The 25,106-nt window shown below is 43.5% G+C and overlaps 1 protein-coding gene across 1 annotated transcript in view; it reads left to right on the forward strand.

Annotated features, from left to right (window-relative positions):
* The window catches only part of cntnap2a (contactin associated protein 2a), a gene marked incomplete at its 5' end in the record, with an annotated part of 191,362 nt that overhangs the window by 62,228 nt on the left and 104,028 nt on the right, over nucleotides 1-25,106 (forward strand). Inside the window, 3 exons of the mRNA XM_079754630.1 lie at nucleotides 11,679-11,828; nucleotides 21,495-21,657; nucleotides 24,610-24,716. Coding sequence (XP_079610756.1) covers nucleotides 11,679-11,828; nucleotides 21,495-21,657; nucleotides 24,610-24,716 — 420 coding nt within the window. The remainder of the gene's footprint in view (nucleotides 1-11,678; nucleotides 11,829-21,494; nucleotides 21,658-24,609; nucleotides 24,717-25,106) is intronic.

The raw sequence follows: 25,106 nt of genomic DNA on the forward strand, positions 1-25,106 counted from the left end.
TTAGCAACAAAGTTGTTTTTAAAACAGAAGTAGTTTTAAAAAAAGCAACAGGTGTGTTAGTAGCACTGATTTAAGTTGATTTGTATTATTAAGAGGTAATCAAATTGGCGTGGGAAGCCAAACTAAATAAAGGGATTAATCAAGTGTAATTTAATTAAAGGTGAATCGAGCAAATTGCACATGATTAAAGGTTATAAACCAAAACCAAATGATTTGCTGTGCCGTTATCCTGTCCCATCATGCCTTTTGTGTCAGAAACCCTGACTTCTGTCACAGGCCATTTATGCATGAAATGGTGATAAACTGTAGTCTGGCACTATATTTAGTCTGGATACAGCCTACTGACATTTAACAACAGGGAGCACTTTACAATAAGATATCTCGACCCATTGTGTAGGTTACAGAAAACAAAGAGCAGAACCAAAGCAGGTGGAGTCTGGTGGTGGAGGTGGTGGGGAAGCCGTCTCACCACACCGAACTGAGCAGAGAGTGAGTGAATGTGTGAGGTGGAAGGTCTTAAATCGACCGCCTCACTGTGTATGTGAGCTTGATTGGACTGAGTTGGCCGCCAGCTGATACTTGATTGTCGCATGACATGAATGTCCTGCAAGGACTAGCATTGCCTGTTCTATTGTGGGGTGTGATGATATCCGATGTTGGATTGGTGTACTGTTTATGTAATTGACACTTTCAGTCCCATGTTCAAGTTCAAGTTGAAAGTTTAATTGGTCACATGTTTGCAAAAATAACATTTTACATACAGTGAAATTAAAAAAGGGTCATCACTCTATCATTCATTGTACAAATTACTGGAAACTGTTATAATAATTTAAAAACAGACATCCCTTAATGAGGTGATGCTATTAAAACATCATCATAGTCAAAACGTCATTTAACAAAAAAAAAAGGTATATAAATATAAAAGTGCATAGAAAGTGGTGCAGAAAGTGCAAGAGTGCCAGTTATAGTCCACCGGAGTTAAGCTCCGTCCGAGCTTTAAGGCAGCGTAGGCGTCTGCCTGACTGCAGCAGGGTGAAGAGGCCAGCATCTGGGTGAGAGGCGTCTTGCCTGATTTTCCTGGCTCTTGCCCTCACCCTCTTGCTGTATGTATATTCCAGGGTGGTGAGGGGTAACCTAATGGTTCGCTCTGCTGAGCGCACCACCCATGTGATATCCCTTATGTGTGCTTTCTCTCCCTACAACTTATTTTATTTCTCCCTTTGCTTAAACAACAAGGACACTTCATACCGAAAGCATTGGGTGTAAAGTGATGCCCCAGGAACAATGGCCAATAGCCACAGGCAGTGGCTCGATTCCGACAGTACCAAGGCAGTAGATATGTTTTGCACTCCTAATCCTGTGACTTTGCTGTGTGTGTGTGTGAGTGTGAGCCTGGGTGTGCGTGTGGATGATTAAGTAATAATATTGGTTCCTTTGAGATGCAATTGCTATGACGCTTGTGTGTCTTGAGTGTGTGTGTGTGTGTGTGTGTGTGTGTGTGTGTGTGTGTGTATCGGTGTGTGTGTGTGTGTGTGTCGGTGGGTGAGTGTGTCCAAGCTTATGCATTTATTTGCTCAAAATTGAACAACCAAAATAATTACCATAGCTACAATAATAAGAAAAAAGGCCTCCGGCACAGTTTTAAGAATAACACTGTAGCTGTGCGCGATACACTGTAATGTTCCCCGGGTCTACCTGTTGGAGACGTGGGGAAAGCCCTTCAAAATCACCTTGGAGGAGTCCACAAGGGCCCTGGAGTTCCCAATACAGTCGTAGCCCCAAAAATGCATTCATCCAAATTGGATTAAGGTCTGATAAGGGTGGCGAGCGAGAGAGAGAGCAAGAGAGAGAGAGAGCATGAGGGAGAGCCAGAGAGAGAGAGAGACAGCCAGACGTAGATAGAGACAGAGAGAGTGAGAGAGAGAGAGCGAGGGGGAGAGATCGAGGGAGAGAGTGAGAGAGAGCGAGATAGCAAGCGAGACAGAGATGGAGACAACGAGAGAAAACGAGAGAGCGAGAGAGAGTGCGAGAGAGAGTGAGGGAGAGTGATAGAGAGAGAGAGCAAGTGAAAGCGAGGGAGAGCGAGAGAGAGAGACCGTGGACTGTGGATATAGACAGTTGAGTTTAGAATGGCGGTGGTGGCAAAATCAGAAGAAACAATGACATCAAGAAAATAAACAAATGGACAGGGAGGATGAGGGAAGGAGAAGGGAAAATAAAAGATTGGAAAGCAGTCAGGAAAGGAATAAAAGTACAGGATTGAATGTAATGTATGTTCAGAAAATAGAGAGTGCAGAGGAAATTTAGTTTCTATATTAGAGATAACTCAGAAGGAGGATTACATTTCAAATCAAGCCGAGCATTGTCTCGTACTCTTAAGCAATCTTGTAAAGGTTCTCTCTCTCTCGTTCAACATTTTCATTTTAATCTTTATTCCTTTCTGCAGATGTCTTGTTTTCAATGGCTCATCCTTTATAAATTCAATGTTCAATTTTCTTTTTTTGCAGTTTTTTTTGCTCTTCTCAGTTTCCAAATTTCTGATGACACGTTTTCACTTCTCTATTGTTCTCTCCCTCTCTCTCTGTCTCTACCTTTATCACCCTCTCTTCCTCCCTCCTTCTCTCTTTACCTTTCACTTTCTTTGCTCTCAAATTGGATCAGTCAGACGCTGACTGTCTTTTACCCGTCATTGATCCCTGAGGCAAATATGGTGGAAATCAATGGAAATACAATGCTCTCTATCTTCCTCCCTCGTGACACACACAAATACACACTTGTACACATGCACACACTTATGTGTGCGCAGACACACACACATGCGCGCAGCCACACACAAAGCCCTGCTCAAGCTTACTTATGTACGTACTCACACACACAACACATTCATATGCGCACTCACACACACATACACACACACAAACACACTTGTACACACGCACACCCTCATTGGTGCGCACACACATACACACGCCCACCCACACACAAACTTCTGTGCAAGCTTCCTTATGTACATACTCACACACACAAACAACTCATACAAACGCACACACACACACACACACACTTTTACACGCACACACACTCATGCGTGCGCACACACATACACATGTGCACCCACACACAAACTCCTTCGAAAGCTTACTTTTGTACGTACAAACACACAGCCACAGCACATACACACACACACACAAACACACACAACCACAAACACACACATAAACGCACACACACAAACATATGCCGTTGCCACCGCCAGAGCTGCCAGGGTGTCTGGATGTCTTGCGTGGTTGGGTGCCAGACAGTTTTCAACCCCAGGCGTTGGCTTCCCCGCCTCTCATACGTCTGATCCGCCCGTTCCTCTGGCTCGTCTAGACACACGCATGACTTCATGATCGATGGCCCCATATTTCCCCCCCCCGCCATGATTGAGTTTACCTTATATGATTCCAGCTATCCAGTATCATTGGCGTTTGTAGCTGACACTTTCTTTTGGGGGGGATATTGGGGATGCTCCAAGTGTGGGGGTCTGGTGAAAGGCAGAAGGCGCCCTCAACACAGTTGAAAAGCGAAAGGAATGGCGAAAGGAGGAGAAGGAAGAGATGGAGAAGTGATTTCCTACTGGTGTCAGAGAGTAATCAGACACCACCCTGTGTCTGTTGCTGTGTGGGGCTGGCATGGGGAGTGGACAAAAGATGTCTTTGCCATCAACTCTGGCACACAGGGTATTTTACCATCCTGTCGTTGGCACTTTTTGAGGGCAGCATTTTCTTTTCATAGGGATCCAAAATAAAGTGTGAATTTCTTGTAAGATAGAGCGCTTAAATGTATCCTTATGGTATTAAGATTGAATTTATTTTACCGTGCAATTTCTGTCCTCATTAAAGTTCCTCTCGGCGGTTCCCTCTCCGGACACACCTCGCTGTATTCCTGACGTACGCAGACTTTACAACCCGATCCTCTCACCTCTAGCCTGGGTTACATCAGCGTATCTCTCCTCACTTTCGGCTCACCTAGGAGCTCGGTGAGGCCCTGTTTTCTCTTCGCTGTTTGTGTCTGTCTTGTGTACGTGCCCGTCGGACCGAGCTCGTTCACTATATTTCTCTCACTTGCTTGCTTTTTCTCTCACTCGTTCAATCTCACTCTATCTCGCTCTCTCTTTCAATCTTGCTCTCTCTCTCTCTCTCTCTCTCGCACTCTCCAACCTCCCTCTCCCTGTCCCTCCCTCTCTCTCTCTCTCTCTCTCTCTCTCTCTCTCTCTCTCTCTCTCTCTCTCTCTCTCTGTTTCACTCTCTGTCTCTCTTTATCTCTCTCTCTCTCTCACGTTCACTCTCACGTTCACTCTCACGTTCACTCTCACGTTCACTCTCACGTTCACTCGTTCTCTCTCTCACTCTCTGTCTCACTCTATCTCTCTCTCTCTCTCACGTTCACTCAGTCTCTCTCTCGTGTTCTCTCTCTCTCTCTCTATCATTCTCTCTCTCTCACTCCCTGTTTCTCAATTCAATTCAATTCAAAAAAGCTTTATTGGCATGACTATTGGTAATCCAAACAGTGTTGCCAAAGCATTACTCTCTCTCTCTCTCTCTCTCTCTCTCTCTCTCTCTCTCTCTCTCTCTCTCTCTCTCTCTCTCTCTCTCTCTCTCTCTCCTTGCTCAACTAAACTGGTGGTGACCCCCTGAACCCACTCCGTCTCCACCGCAGGCACCCCCCCCCCAATACCTTCAGCATGACTCATTCTGAGAAAGACCTCTCCCCTTCAGAAGTAATACACAAGAGTTGCGCCCCTTCATGGTTAAATTTGCTGCATGAAAAAAGGGTGTATTAATAGTAACAACAGTATCAATATTGCCATGGAGAGCCACTAGAATTCTGTCCAACAGCTGCAGAGTTCCTCAACTTAACTTAGCCTAACTGCATTTTTTTTCGAAAGTCGATTTTATTCTATTATTCTATATATTATCTATATTTGCCCACTATAATAATATATATACAGTATCCCGTCGTCAAATCAATTGACAAAATGTCAAAAGATATGGTTAAGGTTGAGGTTAACTCTGAATAAATGTGTGCACGGTTTCCTCAAGTACATCACACGCTAGTAAATGGAAACTCACCTCAAATAAGCACTGCTGTTTTGTAGACCACACAATAGAATATCTGAACAAAGCAACCAAGCATGATGGAAAAAAAGGCACTTAGCGTTATAGAGTACACTCATGGATTTATTTGATAGTTTATTAGAAGTAATCAAAAAAGTGATGGTTGAGTCTGCATTTCAATAAGAACAAAAGACAGAGAACTGTCATAAAACTATGGCCACGGAAATCATAAAGTAGCAATGTCGCTGCACGATTTCATGAGTTGCTACACAACGTATGCGCGGTAGTTAAATTTTACAACTTCAATCTATTTATTTTTACCTTCACGCCCCGCATTTCAGCAGACATAACCTACGTGGGAGCTACAAAACCAGTTTATCACAGTAGGGAAATTATAGATTTATACGGAAAAGTATTCATCTCCCAGAGGAGTATGCTTTTCCACAATGTTGCATCTCTCCACCCTCACTGACAATAGGAAGACTGTGTAAAAATATACTTTTAATAGATCCGAAACTAACGGCACGATTGATAAATACAAAATCAGCACTGGTTTAATTGTCCCTTTTCAATTATTCTTCATTCGTTACAGCACAATTATTCGACACATTTTTGCCCATTAGGCCTTTATATTGAATACATGAAGTAAACCATGAATCTACCCCTTTGCTTTAGATATAAAATACTTTTACCAAGTGCAAAGCGAAAGACACTTTCCCCTCATAGAGAGGGACCCTCAAATAGGCCACAAGCTCCACCACCACAGGCTAACAAACAGGTCGCTCCCCATTGCTCTAGTGTTTGCGGGCACTGAATTATTAACTTTTGTAAAACCACCAAAAAGCTGAGGTTGTATGGATAGCAAAGCTAAGATCCCTGGTCATCAGTTTTATGACCTTCCAAGCAATAAAAAAGCCAGTGATGAAAATAAAAGTCCAGTACACATTAGCCGAAAGGAAAGTAACTCTAGGGTCCTGAATCTACGTACATTTAAGTATTTAAAACAAATATGTAAGAGGCTATATCAGAAGTGTCCATGTGTATTTGTTTAATTTCCTTAATTTTCCACAATGGAGTAATTCAAGCTAACTTCTGATGGCTGAATAGTTTACAAATGCTAACTGCGGGGAACTTGGTTTTATATTCGATACTCAGACTTTAAATGCTATTAACTTGCGAACACTACAATAAATATGGAAGATCGTTACATATTTGTAATCATATAGATGTGCAGAAAAAGATGGAGCCCACGATTGTGGCAATCGGTAGCCTTAAAAGTATACTGTTTAAGTTGAGCTTTTCTGTATATGTATGTGCCTAGCTCACTTTTGAGGGAGCAGATTGTTGAACTAATCCTTCAAAGTCAAAAAATCAGAAACACCGGTCTAGACACTGTGTACAAAAGTGATGAGGTGAAGGGCACCAGACTTGTCTCAAGTGTACCGACTCCTATCTTCTAAATCCTCTCCTCTCGTTGCCAATACTCTCTCATTACTCAGTATTACCCTCCACCTCAGTTTGTGTTTGCTCCAGCTTGCTCTTTATAAGCTTCATCTGTCGGTCGACCTTCCACCTCCGTCACTTCCTTCTGTTCGGTCTCATGTTCTTTTTCTTTGGCTGTCACTCTAGAAACCAGCCACGATACTTCCAAACATTGCAATGGAAGCGCAACAAATAATGGATAGTACATACTCAAATGTGTCGGCCTGTTTTTCAGAGGATATCTGATGGCTATTAAATACAGCACATACTTGACTTGTACGTGTTCCGTCTACAACTTCTCAAAATCTGTCTGGCGCGAGCTGCAAAGTATAACACCGATCGGGAAACGTCATACGTTCAACGCTATGGAATCTATCCTTTGCTTGGCGTCCCTTCAACTTACCAATGGCCTCTTTTTCCGACCCTGGATGCCCATTCGGCCTTGTCATACCTCAGCTCCATCTAATGCTCCAGCCCCATGTCTCTGAGGTTGGAGGAACTCAGACATCAGGGCTATCATGGGCTAGTCTGATGTATTGGATCACGTTCTCTTTAAGGTGGAACTGGGTGCAGAAGAGCTTCTCTGCAGTCTTTCACTTTCTCCCCGAGACCGCAGACCACATAGCAAATAGACAAAGAGCAGCAGGGGACCCTCCATTTTCCCAACTTCGCGGAATCAGTATGAATCTTCTGGGATATTAAATATAAATAAGGCACTTGGATATATTGAGCCGAGCACATTCAACCCTGGGCTTGCTTGTGTTCTTGCTGTGGGAAACAACAGCGGCTTAAATAGATGTCCTTGTATTGAGATGGGATGAGCAACATCTGTATGGGTTCATTCCAAATGTTGTATTTATTTAAAAGGTTTGCTAGGGATTGTATATATTAAGCAATACTATTGAGAAAAACGAATCAAAGTCTTGCTTTGATTTATAAAGATGAATTTTTGTTTGGTGTATGTATAATTCATAAGTCAGTCGGATGGTATATGGTATATTTAAAGAGAGAAATAACTTATTCGCCTTAAATGGCATATTTCAAGACAACCCCAGTCCCTTCCCACTACTTAGAATTCACAATGCAGGCTGATATAGCGAGGCCTGAAATCCAATTTATTTTCATTTGTTCAACTTGTCATTCAAAACTAAAATAGGTCAAAGAGTAACTGGTAAGTTAGGTATTGGGTTTTATCAGGCCTAATTTGTGACTACTTATGTCAACAAAATGAGGGGAAGGAGAGTGATAACAAACATTGAATCGAGATAAATCTAAATTAAACGTCCCTACCTTCCTCCCATTATAGGGCCTCTGTTATCTATGATAGACAGGAAGAATATTGTTGTTTGGGTCCATGTGTATGCAGATGAGGTGGGCAGGTGTTTGTTTGTGTGTGCATTAGAATTGTGTGTGTGCGTGTGCGTGTTAGTCTGTGTGTGTGTGTGAGTCTGTGTGTGTGTGAGAGTCTGTGTCTGTGTATGTGTTTGTGTAAGCGTGTCTGTGTACATGCTCCTGCAAATAAACTCATCATTCAAAGCTATTGCAGCTGATGTAAACCAGATGAGAGGTCAAAAGGCTTCAGGTTGTCTATTGTCTTTTACATCCAGAAGGTAAATCAGAGGGACAGATTGAAAGACGCGCTTGGTTATGATTTCATCAAACTTATATACGGCCAATATACAGAAATGGGACTGCTGGACTCGGACATATCGCAAATGCAATTACGTTTTGTTTGTTATCACTTTACAGAAACAAGCTTTTCACCATAAATTGAAATCTAGGGGTCTAACACAGAGTTTCTATGCATATTTACGTATGTGTGTGTGTGTGGGGGGGGGGGGTACAGTTGTGTGTATCTTTATTAAGGAAATCCAGAACATTTTCACATTCCTCCCATCATTACTAGCATTGCAATGATCACCTGCACAGTATGTGCGTGTGTGTACGTGTGTGTGTATGTGTCTGTCTTGTGCCCCTTAAATTAGAAGCCAATGGGGCAACGCCACTGCGAAACTCCCACCAACCCTCTGGCTGTCCGGGTGACCATTTCAGGAGACTCCCTGGTTGCAGAGAGGCCTTTGGCTCTTCTCAAGGCAGACCCTGGTAGCATAGTGTCCGTCTCTGCTACGAACATGAACACAAACAAGAACATCGACCGTAATCACTGTCATCATTTTAAAAGGCAGTGGCTCAAATATCAAAACGAATGTCTGCGTTGGCGGGCCGGTCAAATCGTTGGCGCGCTGATGACTGTTGATTGTCATGACGTGTCGTAGCGCCAAAAACGTGGCACCGCAGCATGCGCGCTTGAAGCTGTATCAAGGTGAACACACAACCCTGATGTGTTCCCGCCAGCTAGTACACTAACTAACAACAACAACACAGACTCAGTTGGAAAAAAGAACAAAGAAAGAACTGCAGCATTCCCAGATGTGAAGAAGGGGGGGAGGACGATTTTTTCACTCTGTTCCCCCCCCCCCAGTATAGATGAAAGTACATCTCGGTTTCCACTTGATTGTATCCCCTTGAAAGCAGCCGGCTAAATCCAGCTTTGCGTCTTATCTCGGAATGAAAATGCATTCTCCAGATGCAGAGAGGTAGTTCATGACATCTAATTACAGCCCGTGATCCAAATTAAATAACAAACACATTTCCATTGGCAACCCACTGACAAAGATTATATTGCCGTGCACTTACTGACAATAAAAAATATATATGAACTTTATATTTATATAGTGAGTCCACTATGCATAGTTGCAAGACTGCAGTGTTTCAAACGCAACCTTTCCTTGAACTCTGAACTTGCCTTATGAGTGTTTGTGAGACTGTCGGGCAACCTGGTGTGGAGTAGCCACGGTGGAATGAGAACTGAGCTGTCAGAGGAAGAAAGAGAGGATTAAATACAAAGAAAGAAGGAAGCGAAGGGATGGAGGAAAAAAATAGATAATGGAATAGAAGGAGAGAAAGAAATGAAGCGAGGAAGGGATAATGGAAAGGAATGAATACATGACGGAGGGAAGGAAGATATACAGAAGGAGAGCAACCAAGAGGGATAAGAGAGAAAAAGAAAGGGGGGTAAAAAGGCCGAAATGTTCAAAATAGAAATAACGCAAAAAGATGTAATGACTGGAGGGAGAAAGGGAATAACGAAGTGAAAGATGGAGGGAAGAAAGAGAGAGCGAGGGGGCGGAAGAGAAAGAACAAAGGTATTGATGGATAGCACATATCGGAGAGCGGAAGACAGAATAGGGGTGGTGGCGGTGAGGGGGTATAAGAAGAGGAACAGAGATGGGTGTCACTAAAGGGTGATGCATGGAAGGCCAGTCTGATGAAAGCAAGCCGGCTTTTCTCTAGGCTCTAGTGGTAATGCCCTCGCCCTGAACATCACTCACATCTAATAGAGTACAGCGACAAGGAGAGTGCGGGGAGGGAAGACCCACTCAGAGAGGGGGAAAGACTCAGGTCTGCAACATCGGGGCGCATACAAACGGTATAATATCCGAATCCACTCTGACTGTGCACACAAGATGGACAGCATCCACAAGTAGCAGCGGCCGTCATGGTAGGCAGGACGGAAATTCAGAGAGTGGACGCACGTACACAAGCTCTCACACACACACAAACGCACACACACAAACAAAGACTGCAACAAACTCACTGATACACATACACCCTATTCAACTTTCTTTCTCACACACACAGCAAACTAAGACACTCCCTGATAAACTTTTTCTCCCACACACATACATACATACACCTATAAACAGAAACACATGCGCACACTCACCCACGCACGCACGCGCGCACACACACACACACACACACACACACACACACACACACACACACCTCGCACAGTGCTGCGACACTGTGGCACACACATGACCCTTCCTCAGGTAATGCAGTTGAGCTCCTCCGGGACCATGAGACTCTTGTCATCAGCAGGAATGGAGGAGAATGAAACAAACAAAGAGAGCAGGAGCATAAGAACGGCAGCCTTGTGAGAACCTGCGCTCACCTGGGGGGCGGGAAAGATATGAGTGGGGAGGCTAAGATTACACCTGCTTTTCTTTTTTTCTGCGCTCTCCCTCTCTCTTGACGTCAAACCACATGGGCGGTTCACAGAGAGGTAGCATTGGAGAGAGAGATCGAGATAGAGAGAAACATACACAGATAAAGAGAGATGAAAAGGTGCAATGATGCCATCATTGAGTATGGAAATGATGTGCTCATTAACAACAGAGGGAAGGAGGGAGGGGAGCAGGAGCGAGAGGGAGAGCGGGAGGGAGAGGGGCATGGACAGACGGACAGATATTTTGTTCACTAACACCTATCACCCGCTATCACAGTTTTTTCTGGCTACATTTCACCTAACCAGTTGGTGAACAACTAGTTTTCTCTAAAATGATTATCTTTCTGTGTTCCAGTGGATGTATATTTCCACACTTTGATGCAATTGTATTACATTTTTAGAATGATCAGTTGCTTTGGCGCCTAAGTGATTAATTGTCCGGGGAAATTCTAAGTCAAGTGGGCACTACGGCCAGTTGACCAAGAGATTAGTTTTACATCCTGCACGGCTAATAGAAATGTCTCGTTCTCATGGGCCAAAGTAATTTCACTTCCCAGCAGACTCCAACAAAGATCACTTACCCAGAAAGCAGAGTCAATCTTGCATTTCCTTGCAATTACCTAAACAACTGCTCCACTAGCTAGACGACATCTTCAGAGGGAGACGTAGGGGTCTTTAGATATCTTCAAGGTCCTACCAGAGAAAAAAAAGGGGAAAGCAGCATCCTACGTCTCAATCTTAATGTACTTAAAGGGAATCTATTAAATATGTTTTCAGATACCTGAAATCGGTCGATATCCTGTGATGTGTTTTGGGTCGGATTTGCAATACCCCACTTATCATTATTATTTTTGCAGACACCAATTGCCAGTTTTTCGACCCTTTGAACAACAATGCCGTGCAACCGAAGTTGATTGAAGTTGAAGTGTCGCTTGAGTCTGACCGTTGTCTGGCTTTGTGCTTCCTGAATGCTCATGCACATCTAATCACGCTCATCCCCCCCTCTGCTCTCTCCTCTGTGCCAGGCTCTAACCTCAGTGACGGCCAGTGGCACGCCGTACGTCTGGTGGCCAAGGAGAACTTTGCCATGCTCACCATCGATGGCGACGAGGCATCTGCCGTCCGGACCAGCTCTCCTCTTTCCATCACCACAGGAGGCACGTATCACCTGGGAGGTAAGGGTGACCCGAAGTGAACTCGCCATATCCGAGAGAGCATATAAACGTAGCAAATTCATTCTGTTTCGTGTGAGTTATGTGATTGTTCCAATCAAAGTAACTCAGTTTGTTTCTAAAGGATATGTGACTTTGGAAGGTAATTTGTTATCAGATCATTGATTGATTGATTGTGAGTGTGTGTTTGTGTGTGTGTGTGTGTGTGTGTGTGTGTGTGTGTGTGTGTGTGTGTGTGTGTGTGTGTGTGTGTTTGTGTCATTGTGTTGGTGTGAACGTGCTCCTCGGGCAAATGTACCGTTAGCTGTGCAAGTGTGTGTGTAGATCATTTACCTCACCGGTGATCTATAATCCCACTGGTCAGAGTTAGGGAAGTTACTCACTTAGCTGGGCTCTAGACACTCACACACACACACACACACAGTGGGTGATTACATGATCTGTCTGAATTAAGGAGATGCCAAGTTAATGATGCCAGACACTGCTGTCCGTCTGTTGGAAGACGGTCCGTATCTAAGTGTGTGTGTGTGCGTGTGTGTCTGTGTGTAGAGAGAGTGTGCATGTATGGGTCCCTTTGTCTGTGTCTACGGTCTCCGTTGCGGCCGGGGTGGCTGTAAAGAGCTACAGTAACGGAGAGAGATGCCGTACATTCTGAGACCTCCATTAGTCTCCCTCATTTAGTCCCTCCTTCCCGTCTTACTTATCACTCTACCTCAACTGAAAGCTCTCCACCTGGTCATCCTCAGGAAACTTTGCGATGAAATACACCAAATGTTTCATCGTCCCTTTCATGCTGAGACTGAATGTAACATGTTAAATTCATGAACATTTTAAAGTGTTGTAGCGGTCAATGTAGGGTGTGTTTCTCTGCAGTGTTCAGGTCATCTTGTACTGTAAAAGTGCAGCAATGACTAAACAGCATTAAACAATACTGTGGAACGATGCGGTCGAACAGAAGATATTAAGAAGATAAATATGTTTTTCAAGGTGGCAACAGCATAAACAACAACAGAATGACAGGAAGATGTATGGCAATATTCTAGGTAACATGAAACAGTTGGAAAGGGGAGGCAAACACATAAAAATACACATACTGTCGCCAGGAACACCACGACATATGCTAGGGTGTTAAGTGTGCCCTAACGAGAAATGCTAGTTTTAGCACGGTTGCATCAACCTCCTTGACCCCCCCATCATCCCCCCCTTCATCAACTTGTGTTTTTAAAAGTAGGCCAGGACAAGGTAGGATAGGAAGGGGAATTTGGAGGAGGAATTTGAAATGCCTGGAAACAACAAGTATATAGCCTTGCATTGCCAGACCGTATTCGATTTTTGTCCATTACACCCTCCACACACGCGTTGCATAAAATATGTGCCTTGGCCTCTTCTCCAGACCTTCTTGCACAAGTCGGCCCCTCGCTAAACTTTCACTCATCATTCACTGTCCAGAAAGCACAGCAGGACCTCTCTGGCCGTGTTTGTCATCCAAAAAAACTCTCAGTGCTCGTCAATCAAACCAATACATTGCAATAATAGCCTTCCTTAGAAGGACTAAGGTAGTACTATTAACTATTATTTTGATTACCAGTTTGATTTAAAACTGGTAAGTTTGATTTGATTACTAGCTTGATTTGAGGTCTACAGTCAACCAAGAGCTGTTTAATGAAACCAATTATACCCGTTTTCAAATAGATGAACAAAATGGAAATCCTATACAATAGTTACCTATAGACATATGCTGTTCTTAAATAAATCCCAGGGCTTGCGAGGTGAAAAAGTGTACGTGCGCATTCGTTGTTGCTAATCAACACATTGTTATTCTATGCAGATGTTTCTCGCGGGCGTTTTGGGTGAAGGGTGTCGCAAAGTCTGACGTAGGCAGTGTTTGTGAGTTGTGGCGGCAACCAGCTTAACTTTGCAGCCGGTTGCATTAGCTGACTCTGTATCCCATAATCCCAATGGCATATATCGAAGTGCCTTGTATCCAATGTTAACAGCATTAGTGAATGTACCCTTTTCATGGAAGAGAAAAAGTATTGCGTTTAAATTGATTCCGCCATTGTAGAAATCCAGTACAGCCGTATCATCATCATCTACGACTCCAAAACAGCTAAAATGTTCCCTTCAGGAGGTTTTTGGAGGAATAGAGGCATCAAGGTATGTCTCAATCCAATGAATTGAAAAATGCTGCCCACTGAGCTGCCTGAGGTTTTAAAGACAGTGTAGAAGACACGTCTTCGTCAAAGTATCCAACAGTCCTGCGTGCCTGTTTCACTGCTCCAACAAGGAGAAAAACAGTGGCATGCAGTTTGTGTACAAACTAAGGTATTTATCTTTTTTTTGGCAACTTTTACAACAATAAATAATGCTTCTCTTAGGAGACCAAAAAAACCCTGGGCAATGGGATTTGAAACACCCAATTAACACAGCAACAAAGCTATCGTGAATGACATTTAGGCTGCTGCTTTTTGACCTTAAATGAAAGTTTTCAAATGGCACCTTTTCTTATTGGTCTTTAATTGTGTTTGGTCTAAGGACTGCTCAAAAGAGCTGGAAAAACTGTTCTCTCACTTGATTCAAATTCAGTTCACTTATTTGTCAACATGTTAAATGTACGGATAGATGCATGCTTTTGTGGAGTTACTTTGAGCATCCAAAATAGGCTTTTTTTTGTAATCCCTGATATTAAAGCGTTTGGTTTAGCTTGAATAGAAAACCAATTTGGCATACTGATTCTGTGTCCCTCGTGAATTGCTGTGAAGACAAAACAAGCGATGAAAACAACCTGTGACCATGCAGGATATAATAATATTGTTAATTTCCATAATATTTCTATATGCTTTGTCAGTGTACATATCTGGTCCTGTGTCAGTCCGATGTCATTTGTTAAGTCAAAATGTTTCCAAATGACCCCCTGCAGACCCTAATACTGCAGGCACACAAAGGGACACAACTCACAGATGCCGTATACACCATACACCCATCGCATTTATAGGAAGTGCCTCAACACACACATTTCTAAAGCAAATTTCCATACCGTTGCTGCGCCATCAACAGAATAACACAGTGAGTGGACAAAAGACATTTTAGCCCCTGGCTTGCCCTCAATTACTCTTTCTGATCACGCTGCTTCTTGATGAGTCAGGGCCAGCCGCATTAAGCTCTCCTCGCTGTCTCTTTCTCTCTCTCTCTCTCTCTCTCTCTCTCTCTCTCTCTCTCTCTCTCTCTCTCTCTCTCTCTGTCTCAGTCTCTCTTTCTTCCTCTGTCTCTCTTTCTCCCTCTTTCTGTCATTGCGTTTCATCAGCTATAGTGTGAAACTGCTCAGAAGTTACCTGACTTCTCCTGAGATTATTTTGTGCATCGGTACTGACAGTGACTAATTTGCATTGTTTTCCTCTCTTAGACATTTTAGCGCTCACCTAATCCCCCGGCTGTTCGTTTTTTTGAAAACACAATGTCCTTGAAGTCATGCAGTAAGCCTAGTACATTTGTTGAGGCCTTCTGCAAATGATTGCGTAAACATGAATGGTTGGGTTTTGATGGTGTATTTTTGCTGTAAGCCAATAATTTAAAGGTCCACAACAGCAAACTACACAAACATGTGCACAGGTTTTCTGCTACATTCATAGATTCTGAGGTGAAGTAACATAAGAAAGCATTAGACACGTGATGATTGTGTTCTCAGCTGTCTACCTAAACACAAAAAGGTTCTGTAAGCCTTTGCTATGAATCATAAGGTTATTCAACCCATATGCGATGCTGATGATTAAAAGCTAACAAACCGGTAAACATTTCAAAGTGAAATATGTTTAGGCGTTTGGTTACATACCTGTATGCTTTTTGTCATATTCAGTGTTAACAATGCAGTCAGCGTAAGCATCACAGTTAACATTAGCATTTTAACTAGCGATCTTTTAATCCATTTAAACTACCTCAATTAATAGTAACAGATAGCCTACATCGCAAATAAAATGTTAAATGTGTTCTTACAGCATATAATAAACCAGACATGAGTTTAACTGGTGATTTGTTTAGGCAGCAACACTGCCCAAGTAATTCGCCAACCCAGCATTTCATTTTGCAAGCAAAACATTTTTCCGATGAGAGAACATTTAGGTAATATTCAATCTAGATGGTTTATATTGCGCACTGATGCTTATGCAGATGTCTTGAATAGTATTTTTGTAAATAAATCATGAAATGTAACCAAGGGCAAGGACCTTGGTAACATTTCCTGTTCATCACTAGGCCTATATATCTGAGTTATCTTTCTAAAAGAGAACATACCCAAAGTAATTTGAGTATATATCCACAAACGCAAGGGCTATAATATGTTATTTTTGTTCCAAAAGAAAGATAACACCTTTGAGATTGTTGTGCAAGTGAATTAATCAATCTTGATACTACTTGTTTGGAGTGAAGAAAAAATAGAACATAAGAGCATAAGTGCAAATTTGCAATAGAAACTTCACAGAAACCGGTGGATATCTTGGGAACCCATTGTACAATTTTGACGTTTGAAACCTCTATTGAAAGGTTAAAGACAGGTCTTCTGAGCACATGTGCATGTGCACAGTTATCAAATACATAACTCTTGCTGTTGCATGCTTTTTATTTTGTTTGGGGTTGGAATTATCTGTTGACTAGCTAACAATGGTTGTGAAGATTGACTAAAAGTTGAGTGTCTAATATTTCTAGTGGTGTGTGAAATGACTAAATCCTCACCCATGTGTTTAAATCCCTTTGAAACTGGAGAGGGGAGGTGCTAATCCCGGTTAATGCAATCTAAGCATCATGACACAGCCGCACTGTTTAGACTGAGAAAATGTGTTCATTTTTTGTTATACAAACAATACTATACATGAGATTGTGTGTCCATTAAGCGTGAGCCAGGAATCCTTTTACTGCATCTAACTACACAAAAGAAAAAAGATAAGGCGGAACAAAAAGACAGGAAGCGTTTAAAGAGTGCGGATTATCCGGCGCGAGTCCTCTATACATAGAAGATGTCCCAACGAATATACCAATAGTGTGCCGAAATGGAGCATGAAATGAAACACGAAAAAAAAATCACATGCTGATAGCTGGCAGACATTTGGTTATTACAGAGCGGTGGAAAATCCCCTATTTTGATATAGCCTGCGTTCAACTTGGTTGGAGAGAGAAAAGTTTTAAAATATAAGAAGCAGAGTGAGAAACAGTTGCTGAAATCCCTTCTGATTGCTATCATTCTGAGCGTTCATGGCAGATGTTGCTGATGAGTCCGACCAAGAGCATGTTACACACTGTCCCGCTGTGGAACACTGTTAATCGTTCATGGCCAAATGCCAATGTTAATACATTAACACTAATTTGATATATATTGATGCTGGAAACCTGCTTGCGCTGGGATTAGGCCTATGCATACATTGTGATATATACAGCTGTTGTTTGACATTATAAGCTAAAGTTGCAAATGAAGACATGTGCGTGTGTCTGCTTTTCCTCCCCCGTTTCCACCTCCTCCCCGTTTCCTCGCCCTATTTTACTGGTAGTTCCTTTTGTGCCTTTACTCTCAACCCTGTTCTTATTCATTAAAATCAAGGTGAAGAAACAAGATATTTCCTTCCTTCTCCTCTTGCAGCTCCTCTAGTCGTCTTCCCCCCCCTCATATCCATCTTTTTCCCATCCGTCCATCCCCGGGAGTGTCGTTCTTTGAGAACGCCGTCTCCCAGAACCCAGAGCCTATTTTACGGTGGAGTGAGTTTCTCACTCTCCATGCGCTGAGAGAAATTAGCAGGTGACTGACACCCGACAGCTCCAGATTGAATTTTATCACGAGAGAAGATGGACGTGGACACCAGTACACACGCACACACACACACAGGCGTTTGACCTCTCCCGTTAAAACTGGCTTGTTGACAATTCGTCAAGGAGAACAAAAGTTTCAAGAAGAGACAAATCTTTTATCGTAATTCTTAATTTTCAATTAGCCATTTCCTATAACTGGTACATGAGTGTGTATAGGAAAGTTGGCAAAGATACCAGCAGATTGTCAATGACAATCAATCAATCATTACCAACAGGGATCCACCTTTTGAATGATTACTTCGTTCCCATAGGATACATCTGATGTGCAGCATGTATGCTGCACAGCACCCAGGCATATTACGCCTGGCTGACACATAAACTGCAGCCTGTCAAAGTTGATCCAACACTTTGATTTAGAGTGCCTCGCACACGGATCGATGGTAGGACAAAAGCTCAGGGAGAGGTAAGCCAGGAAATAGCCTGTAGTCAATATCGGGGTGGCTGCATGTGCACGTGTGCATTTACGCGTACGTGTTTGTGTGTCTGTATGTGTGACAGTGTTTGTGCAAGAGAATTGATGTGCCCAATGTATCAGCAGTTTAACATTTGTTTCAAGTATTTTTCTGTTGCTTTGTTGTTTTTTAACTAGAGGTATTATCAGTTTCGACGTTTAGGGTAATGTCTCTGTCCTCGTAGAATAAAGTATATTTTTCATGTTTTCAGTTGTTACCTGCGCTACATGCTAATGAAAATAAATCAAAGCGCTGGCTAGCCCCGCGATATGGCAATTAGTGGGAACCTGGAACTGGATAGCCGTCAATGCCGCTGTGCTGGTGCTGGCAAAGTGCCCGTTTACCTGCGCGTGTCCAGGCTTTGTAGCACCGAGCACAAGGCTAGCATGTGGATACTAGGAGGACTCGCAACCAACATGACTGCAGGGAAATCATGGCCACACCCATTCCTAATCCCCAACATATTGTTAGAATGGGAAAACAAAAAACACAAAACAAACCATAGACATTTCCTTTAGCTGTAAAAGGAATTGGCAGGGTCTTGCTCCATTCCTGTAAAAACTGAAGGAAGGTCATCGCCTCATTCTGTGACTCTGATTGGTGCTAATGGTTGAGTGACAGCTGCAGAGGAAGGTTTACAGAGAGAGAGTGCAGCCTTACAGCTGGCCTCGCCCGTGTTAGATCCTGAGGGAAATGCCTTGTTACATTTGGTTTGACACTTTTCTCGTAACAAGCAGCATGGTCTTTCCATTATACAATCTGTATTTTTACTTATTTATTATGTACTCTGCACCTCTCTTCCCCCATTGTATTTACGCAAATGCCTGGGAAACTAAATCCATTTTTCGCTAAGAAATAATACAAAATTGGACATTTAAGAAACTGAGGGTTTGTGTCCAGCTGACTGGTCAGATGGCCCTGGGTCTACTTGTAATACTTGCTGCTGCGGCTGAAAACGCAGGTGTATGCAGAACTGTCTGGTAAAAATGTGAATCTTGTGATCTACTGCCAGAATTGTTTAGCTGGCTTCAGTTTCCAACGGCCATTCTTAAAAAACAAAAGATTTAATCAATTTCACTGAAACAATTTTTCATGTAAAATAACTTTCATCATTTTCACTGCTGAAGTTGCCTTCAAATCAAACATTTGGTCAGGAAAGTTTTAACAGTCCACGAGAATGAATGCATCAAGCAGTTTGGAAATATAAAGTGGGGATTTATCAGTTTAACGTTCTACGCGGAATTGCTTCAGCATCCAAATGATAAGAGAGAAAGATACACCGTCGTCCTCTGACAGTGTATCAACATCCGCATCCATCCATCCATCATCACTTCAACACCTTTTTTTTTTCTTCCAGTTATGCCAAACTGTCAGAGTGGTCTGCAATTCCCTTGCATTAATTTGCAGCACACAGGACACAAAGACCTGCCAACTAGCTGCGTGCTGCCCTATTTTCCCTAACTCTCTCTCGGTCTCTGTCTCTCTCTGTGTCTGTCTCTCGCTCTCTCACTGTGTACCTCTCCCTCTCTCCCTCTTTCTCTCTGTCTCTGTCTCTTTCTCTCTTTGTTTCTCATGCTTACTCACCTCTCTCTCTCCCTCTCTCTCTCTGTCTCTGTCTCTTTCTCTCTTTCTCTCTTTGTTTCTCATGCTTACTCACCTCTCTCTCTCCCTCTCTCTCTCTGTCTCTGTCTCTTTCTCTCTTTCTCTCTTTGTTTCTCATGCTTACTCACCTCTCTCTCTCTCTCTTTCTCTCTTGCTCACCTGTCTTTCTCTCTCAGCCTTCTCTTTATCTGTTCTTTGTTTCTCCTCTGTTCCCTTTTCTCACTCTTTTTCTCCTCTCTATTTTCTCTCTCTTTCTCTGTTGTCTCTCTCTCTCTCTCCCTCCCCCCTCCCTATCTCTCCTCCCTCCCTCCCTCCCTCCCTCCCTCCCTCCTCATTTCTCCCTGTTGGTGAGACACCAGACAGGTGTGGAGGAGGATTGGGAACGGACAGATGGCAAGGATGACAGAATAAACTACTTTTTTTGGGGGAAGGGGGAATTAAAATCACAGGAGGAGGTGTGCAGCGATGGATTTGCATGCACACTCACGCACATACGAGTCGTACAAACACTCCCATCTAGGGCACTCATATTCATCATTATATTTGTGCTGCTCTACCTGGTAGGAAACAGTTATTTGCTGCATATCGTCTGCCTCATTTTGGTCATACTGGGGACACACTCCCACACAGACACACACACACAAACCCACATGCACACACACGCACACGCACACACACATAAACACACACACAGACATATACCCACACATATACACGCACACACACACTCATATACACACACACACACACACACACTGTAATAAGCCTCCTTGCTGGGCAGACCTTGAGGTTGATAGCTATGCGGCGGCTTGTGACAGCATATAACATCCAGATGATGGAGATGTCATTGAGCAGCAGTGTTTTATGAGGGTGCTTATGGCTTAGATTGAATCCATGCACTCTTTTTGCCCTTTTGACCTCCAGTGATGACGTCGATACACACACATACACAGACATGACATGAACTATACAACTAGGTTACATACTTTACTCATTTGGCATTAACTCTTGTTAATTAATGGTTATTATTATATAGCAGTAGCTTGGGAGACACACAGGCACCCCCACATACACACACGCACTTGCAAGCACACACTCACAGAGTGGGACACACTTACCGACAGACACACATTTTCTCCTCAGCTATTGCCCATACAACATGCACAAACCTATATAGGATGTTAGCAACACACACACAAGCTCAAGCACAGAAAACACAATCTTCCCCACATGCGTTCTCCAATCCTCCGTTCTCCCGTTGCACTGTCTGGAACCAAGACCCCGGTGGCATCTGTGGATGGCCCATTGACTCCTGTAAAGGCCCATAGTCTCGCCGATAAAGCCTCACTGTCCGCCACGGCCTCAGCATTCATATTAAAGCTAATGGGCCCAACGGATTGCCGTAAAAACAAGAGCAATGATGAAAGTCTGCGGCGTTAAGTGACAATAACCAAGGCCTAGCCCTCCCTACTGTTGTGCCTCCCCAAGGATTATGGGGTCCTCGCTGTGGTTGATGTCTTGTTTTTCCCCCCACTGCCGCTCGTCGTTTTTTTTTACTTGTCGGCCATATTCCAACCGAAATACCGCAATCCGTCTCACTTTAATGCGTTTCATCTACCATCAGCCAACGACACCACCACCACCAACCCCACCTCTCTCTTTTGGCTCTGTTGGGTCATCACAATTCTGTTGAAATTAACGAGAATAACAATTTGTCAAGTCGTTAAATCAATATCATTTTTATTTTCATTTGTACCCTATCCAGGCTACTTCCAACAGACGCCCTTCCCTCCCATGCAGCGATCCTTCCAGGGCTGCATGCAAGCCATCCTATTGGACGATCAGCCCGCCGACCTGCATGCGGTGGAGAAGGGCGTGGCCGGGGCCTTCGAGAACGTGAGCCTGGACATGTGCGCCATCATAGACAGGTGAGGGTAGTGAAAATCACACACACACACACACACACATACACACACACACACACACACACACACACACACACACACACACACACACACACACACACACACACAGACGCACAAGCTACCTGCCATGTGAGGCATCCTACTCCTATGAACACAGACGCGCCCACATGCATGTACGAAGGCGATTGAAGCCATGAATCAAACCGTGTTAATTGGTTGCTCGGAATAGGCGACGTCTCTCGACTGTCATGTTTAGATTTATCACACGCGGCGGCCATTCTAGTCGCACATGGCTGCACAAGTGCACGTGCGTGTGCACTTGCGTGTGTGCGTCTGTGGTTGAGCAAGAGAGAGAGAGAGCGAGAGAGAGAGCGATAAACTGATAAATGGTCATCGTTTGAGCTGTGAAGTCAGAGCATATGATGATTTGCATCACTGCACGTCGCTTTTCCTTTAAGAGTAAAACGAGGAAAAGCACAAAATAATAATCACCTCGTCGCAGACACATCTGGCAAAACAAAAGACGTGCACACGTGCACATGCAATCCTGTTCCTCTCTCTCACTCTCTCTCTCTCTCACTCTCGCTCTCTCTCCCTCTCTCTCACGCTCTCTCGCCCTCTCTCTCTCTCTCTCTCTCTCTCTCTCTCAATCTCCCCTCTCTCTCCCTCTCTCACGCACTCTCTCTCTCCCTCTCTCTCTCTCTCTCTCTCTCTCTCTCTCTCTCTCTCTCTCTCTCTCGCACTCTCTCTCTCGCTCTCTCTCTCTCTCGCTCTCTCGCTCTCTCCCTCTCTCTCGCGATCTCCCTCTCTCACTCTCCCTCTCTCGCTCTCTCTTTCCCTCACTCTCTCTCTCTCTCTCCCCCCCCCCCCCCCCCCCTCTCTCTCTCCTCCCTCCCTCCCTCTCCAGGTTAACTAAAGGTCTATCCAATAGCTCAATATGAACACATCAAATTGCCGGCTCCCTGTATACATTCATCCCAGTTTGGGTCAATGTTACATTTCAATCCAATGAGCATGGCTGGACAAGTGTTGACAATAATGGATGCATCCTTGCTTGAATCCATTATTTAATCCATTGATTGTTTCTTATCCGTCTGTCATTTGTCCCTTAGACGTGTAGCCTGTCAAAATATACCATTTTGTTAATCAGAAATTACAGGACTTTTATTGTTAAAATATAAAACATATATCGTATACATAACATTGTTATAATATAATATCATAAGTTTGATGTATGATGTATTGAGGATTTTATTTCTGCTGGAGCCGCTGGTCGGCCATGTTTGTATCAAGTCCACTTTTCAAGGCAATTTTCCCATCTCATATTTTTTCATGCCCAAGCCTCTGTGTGCCACTTAGTCTGCAATTCCTCCTCCTCGCCCATGACCTCACCCTGATTGCAACACATTCTGGTGTTCACGCGGGTCAGGGTCTTGTCTCTAACGCCACGACGCTTCATTATCCCGAAAGATGGTACGCCTGACTGCCATCGGTGAGAACAAGATTGATTAAACAACCCTGCCCCGTCTCATCGTAGGGATGCACGGGCACTACAGGGACGGCGGCCTGTTGCCACAGAGTACTTGAGCTTAACAACTCCAACTTAATTGGGTGGTGCGAAATAATACGCGTGAATGGAGCATGCGGTTGTTTTGGCCATGCATTTGTCTTTCAATGAGGGATAGGAGGACTGAACTTGGAGATGTATGAGTATCAAAAGTGAAGATAGAGTTGTTTTTTAGCGTCTCATCTGAAGTTAGAATATATTAGAGGTAGAGAAGGTTAATTTGCAGCCAATGCAGTTCACTTCCTTTCTTAAGTTTTGCTCATCACACATAGATAACGTGAGTTGCTTTTTGCTTAATACTTCAATAGTTAGGATTTGAGAGTTTCAAAGAGAGAGTGCGGAAAGGAGCAGAAGAGAGATAGATTTTTCCTCCACTATTGACAAGTGTTGCATTCACACTCCTGTGATTGAAGGGCGTAATAGATTACCCTATCCAATGAAGGAAGAGCAGATTAAATTTAAATTGACTCATACAGAGGCAGGTACAGTCAAAATTGTTACAGTCATAATGATAGGCGCTATGATTCACCACGTCCAACAGACGGCGAATTAGGTCAGTTACAGTTTTTTTATCAGTTTTTTTATATTGGCTTTGCTGCTTTTGTTATTTTGTTCAATACAGAAAGCCTGCATTATTTTCCCAGATAAGTTGTCAGTAAGTGGATGATTCTAACATGCAGGAGATCTATACTGTTTACACTTCACACACACACACACATACCTCCGCGCTCAGGTGCACACACACGTGCCTACATAAACACACACACACCCACAATCACAGACGTGCACACAAATAGACACGTCTACACGCACACACACAAACACACACTTTCTCCTTGCTTTTATTATCTTCTCAAGAGCTTCCTTTGCAATCAAAAGACTGCTCCTGGTGGTTTTTTTAACAGCTCAGGTGAACCAGCCTTCTGTTTGTGGTGCGTGTGGGCATGCGTGTGTGTGTGTGTGTGCGTGTGTGCCCGCGTACATGTTATATCCAAGGGAAGGAGCCTCGATGCTTTGGGCTTTATTTCCACAGCCCTGCAGGCAAATTGTATTGGATGTCTTAAAAAGTACACCTGTGCACCCAATCTGGTGTTTATATTTAAACATGGAAAGTGGTTGGCTCAGGTAAGGAGCTCCTGTAGTAAGCTCGCCGGAAGCACTTTTGTCCCCTCAACCAAAAGAAACCATTTGAATGAAATGTTTGGCATTGACAAAAGAAAAAACATAAATTTGCTATCACCGGCTTTATCTCTTTATTCAAGGCAATAAAGCAATCTCTCTCTCTCTCTCTCTCTCTCTCTCTCTCTCTCTCTCTCTCTCTCTCTCTCTCTCTCTCTCTCTCCCCCTGTCTCTCTCTCTCTCTCTCTCTCTCTCTCTCCCTCTCTCAGATGTATGCCCAACCACTGTGAACACGGTGGTCGTTGTAAACAGACCTGGGACGGCTTCAGCTGTACCTGCGACGGGACAGGATACACGGGAGCCACCTGTCACACATGTAAGTGTGTGTGTTTCCACACACACACACACACACACACACACACACACACCCAAATGTATTCTTTGTTCTTCTGTATAAATGGCGCTTCATCTTTTGACTCTCCGGTGTGGTTGTGTGTTTGTTTGTGTGTGTGTGTGTGTGTGTGTGTGTGTGTGTGCATCTGCGGATGTGCGGTTGAGCACATGTAACTTCATGTTTGTGTGTGTGTGCGCGTCTGTATATGCATGTGTGTTGTGTGAGTGTGTGTGTGTTTGTGAATTAGCTATTTTTTGGTATGTGTGTGCATTCTTTTGTTAGGCTTATTTATTTATTCGTTGGTGTGTGCATCTGCGTATGTGCATGTATGAGTGTGTGTGTGTGTGTGTGTGTTTACCCCTGCCTTGGTTG

Source organism: Pollachius pollachius, assembly GCF_949987615.1.
Source record: "Pollachius pollachius genome assembly, chromosome: 17".
In the NCBI taxonomy this organism is placed as follows: domain Eukaryota; kingdom Metazoa; phylum Chordata; class Actinopteri; order Gadiformes; family Gadidae; genus Pollachius; species Pollachius pollachius.